We start from the raw sequence: 2621 nt of genomic DNA, 5'->3' as shown, positions 1-2621 counted from the left end.
TTGGCTGGATTCACAAGATGTTTATCTTTCATTTGCTGTATTGGACTTGTGATTTCATGAAATGATATTATATGATATCCCTGTGGCGCTAGGCTAGTCTATGCTAGTCAGCGTTTCTGATGAGAATGATCCCGGATCCGGGATGGGTAGTCCAGAAAGGTTTTAAGCTAGTATTCTGACTAGTAGCTAATAATTAACTGTCTTGCTAAGTTAAGTTAAGTTAAGTTGACATTCTGATTATCTGCTCTGTGTGTCAGTGATGTTGTGTGTGTGTGTTTGTGTGTCACAGGAGGTTGGTGGCACCTTAATTGGGGAGGACGGGCTCGTGATAAGGACTGGAGCGTAATCTGTGGAATGGTATCAAATACATCAAACACATGGTTTCCAGGTGTTTGATGCCGTTCCATTTGCGCCGTTCCCGCCATTATTATGAGCCGCCCTCCCCTTAGCAGCCTCCACTGGTGTGTGTGTAATATGTGTATTGTATGTTGTTGTGTTATGTTGTAATATTACCACATTTCCTGTCTCTGTAATAAGCTGTCTTACCACATCCTCCAAACGATTTCAACTGTGTTTGTTCAACTGTGTTCAACTGTGTTGATTGACTATGTTGATTGACTGTGTTGATTGTGTATTTGACTCTCTCTTGCTGTGTGTATCCGACTCTGTCAGGAACTTCTTCTGTGGCCGCTGGTCATGTGACGTGCGTCTGGACGGTCAGACTGTCATCATCACAGGAGCTAACACTGGAATCGGCAAAGAGACAGCCAGGGACCTGGCCAAGAGAGGTAGAGAACACACACACACACGCACAGTTTTGTGTTGCTATCCTTGTGGGAACCAAAGAATTGATTCCCATCCAAAATCCTATTTTTTCTAACCCCTAACCCTAACCTTGAGCCAAAACTTAACGCCAAACCCTATATGTAACCCTAACCCTAAACCTAACCCCTAAGCCTAAAATAGCATATTTTTTTCATGAGGACCGGCAAAATGTCCCGCCTTGCACGAATTATCCTTGTTTTACTATCCTTGTGAGGACTTCTGGTACCCAAGGATAGTTAAACAAAAAAAAACACACACAAGTCGAAGTCTACACCCTTCGCCAGTGATTGGTAGTACTCCTAGTAGGAGTTGGAACTATGGACAGGATTCTTCAATTAAGTATTTGTTGTCCTTCAACGAGAGACGAATAGTATTCATTCAAATGCTTTCATTTGAGAAATTCTGCACCAAACATCTTAGTTAGATGTAAAATTGTCTGACTAAGACCTCCTTGGCAAAAACTTCCAAATTAATTACAGATTTCTTGATTTATCTTATCTGACTATTTTGAGGAAGGCTATGTTGTTACTATGCTGTCTCAAGAGGGACAAAACTATTTTTTTCCTAAACCGAGTGTGTGGGTGCCTTTTAGCCTAATGATATTCTCAGTAGCAGTCATTAAGGATCCAGGAGAGGTGGAGACAGAGAGGGCATTGTCAGAGTAGACCRCTAAACATCCGTCCTATGCATGCGATGGAACGCACACACACGCACACACGCACGCACGCACACACACGCATGCACACACACAGAGGGAGATGAAAGCTGGGTCTACGTACRTGGTCTGATTTGTTCCGTTGGCTGCACTTGAAAAGCTCTGTGTGGCACCAACTTCCTCTTACAAAACACAACTGTGTGTTTGTGTGTGAGTGGGAATGTGTGTGTGTATTGCAAGCATCGGGGGTCTGTTAAAAGACTTGACGTTTCACTCATTCACAACTGAGGTTAGAGCTGGGAACGAAAGATTCATAACCGTCTGTCATTTTCTTTCCTAAAGTAGTTTGTTATATGAGGAAATATTGATCATACTTTACAATGTCAAGTAGGCTAGAGGAAATAAATGAAAGAGAGTGGTTATATTCAAATATCAATATAATTGTATTACCAATACAATTTGTTTTTATTTTTCTAGACAGGCTGGGCCAAGACAAAGCCTTGCGTGCATCACATTCTATTTCTTGGCTTACTGGAAAACAGTCTTTAACTTAAAGATCTGAAACTAGAATCCTCAAGTTACCTTCCTCTGTCTGTCAACTCACTTTCATGTAGTTAAAAATATATATTTAAATTTAACTCAATGAAAATTGAGGTGATGGTAAAATAGAATAACTAAATGTGTTAATTTTGTACTATAAACAACAGCTAGATATATATTTTTTTTTTTGCAATGTCCAATGCAGAACACACTCTCACACACACACACACACACACACACACACACACACACACACTACTTACCCATGTGGAACAAATAAACGGCATCAAATAAACGCCATCAGCATGAAATCACCCTGGATCATCACTATGTGTGCGATTGGCTCAACTCAAACTCTAACTTCCCTCTTAATTGTTTGTTTATCGTTTGTGTTTTAATTATGATTGGTTGCTCTGCCAGGGAATTTGGGAAACAATTTTGATTCCCACATCGGAGTGGAGAGAGGGGAACAAAGGCACTTTGATAGCTTCCAGACGGAACGCTCCCATGGAATAATGACGGTCTTCTATTCCATAATTACTGGGCCACCACAGCTATTGTGTGTGTGTGTGTGTGTGTGTGTGTGTGTGTGTGTGTGTGT

General features: G+C 41.0%; 1 protein-coding gene across 1 annotated transcript in view; it reads left to right on the top strand.

Moving 5' to 3' along the window:
- The window catches only part of zgc:112332 (retinol dehydrogenase 12), a 35531-nt gene that overhangs the window by 10098 nt on the left and 22812 nt on the right, over nucleotides 1-2621 (top strand). Inside the window, exon 2 of the mRNA XM_024000970.2 lies at nucleotides 673-788. Coding sequence (XP_023856738.1) covers nucleotides 673-788 — 116 coding nt within the window. The remainder of the gene's footprint in view (nucleotides 1-672; nucleotides 789-2621) is intronic.

This window comes from Salvelinus sp. IW2-2015, linkage group LG14 (assembly GCF_002910315.2).
Source record: "Salvelinus sp. IW2-2015 linkage group LG14, ASM291031v2, whole genome shotgun sequence".
Taxonomy (NCBI): Eukaryota; Metazoa; Chordata; class Actinopteri; order Salmoniformes; family Salmonidae; genus Salvelinus; species Salvelinus sp. IW2-2015.
This window is presented reverse-complemented; position numbering and strand designations above follow the sequence as displayed.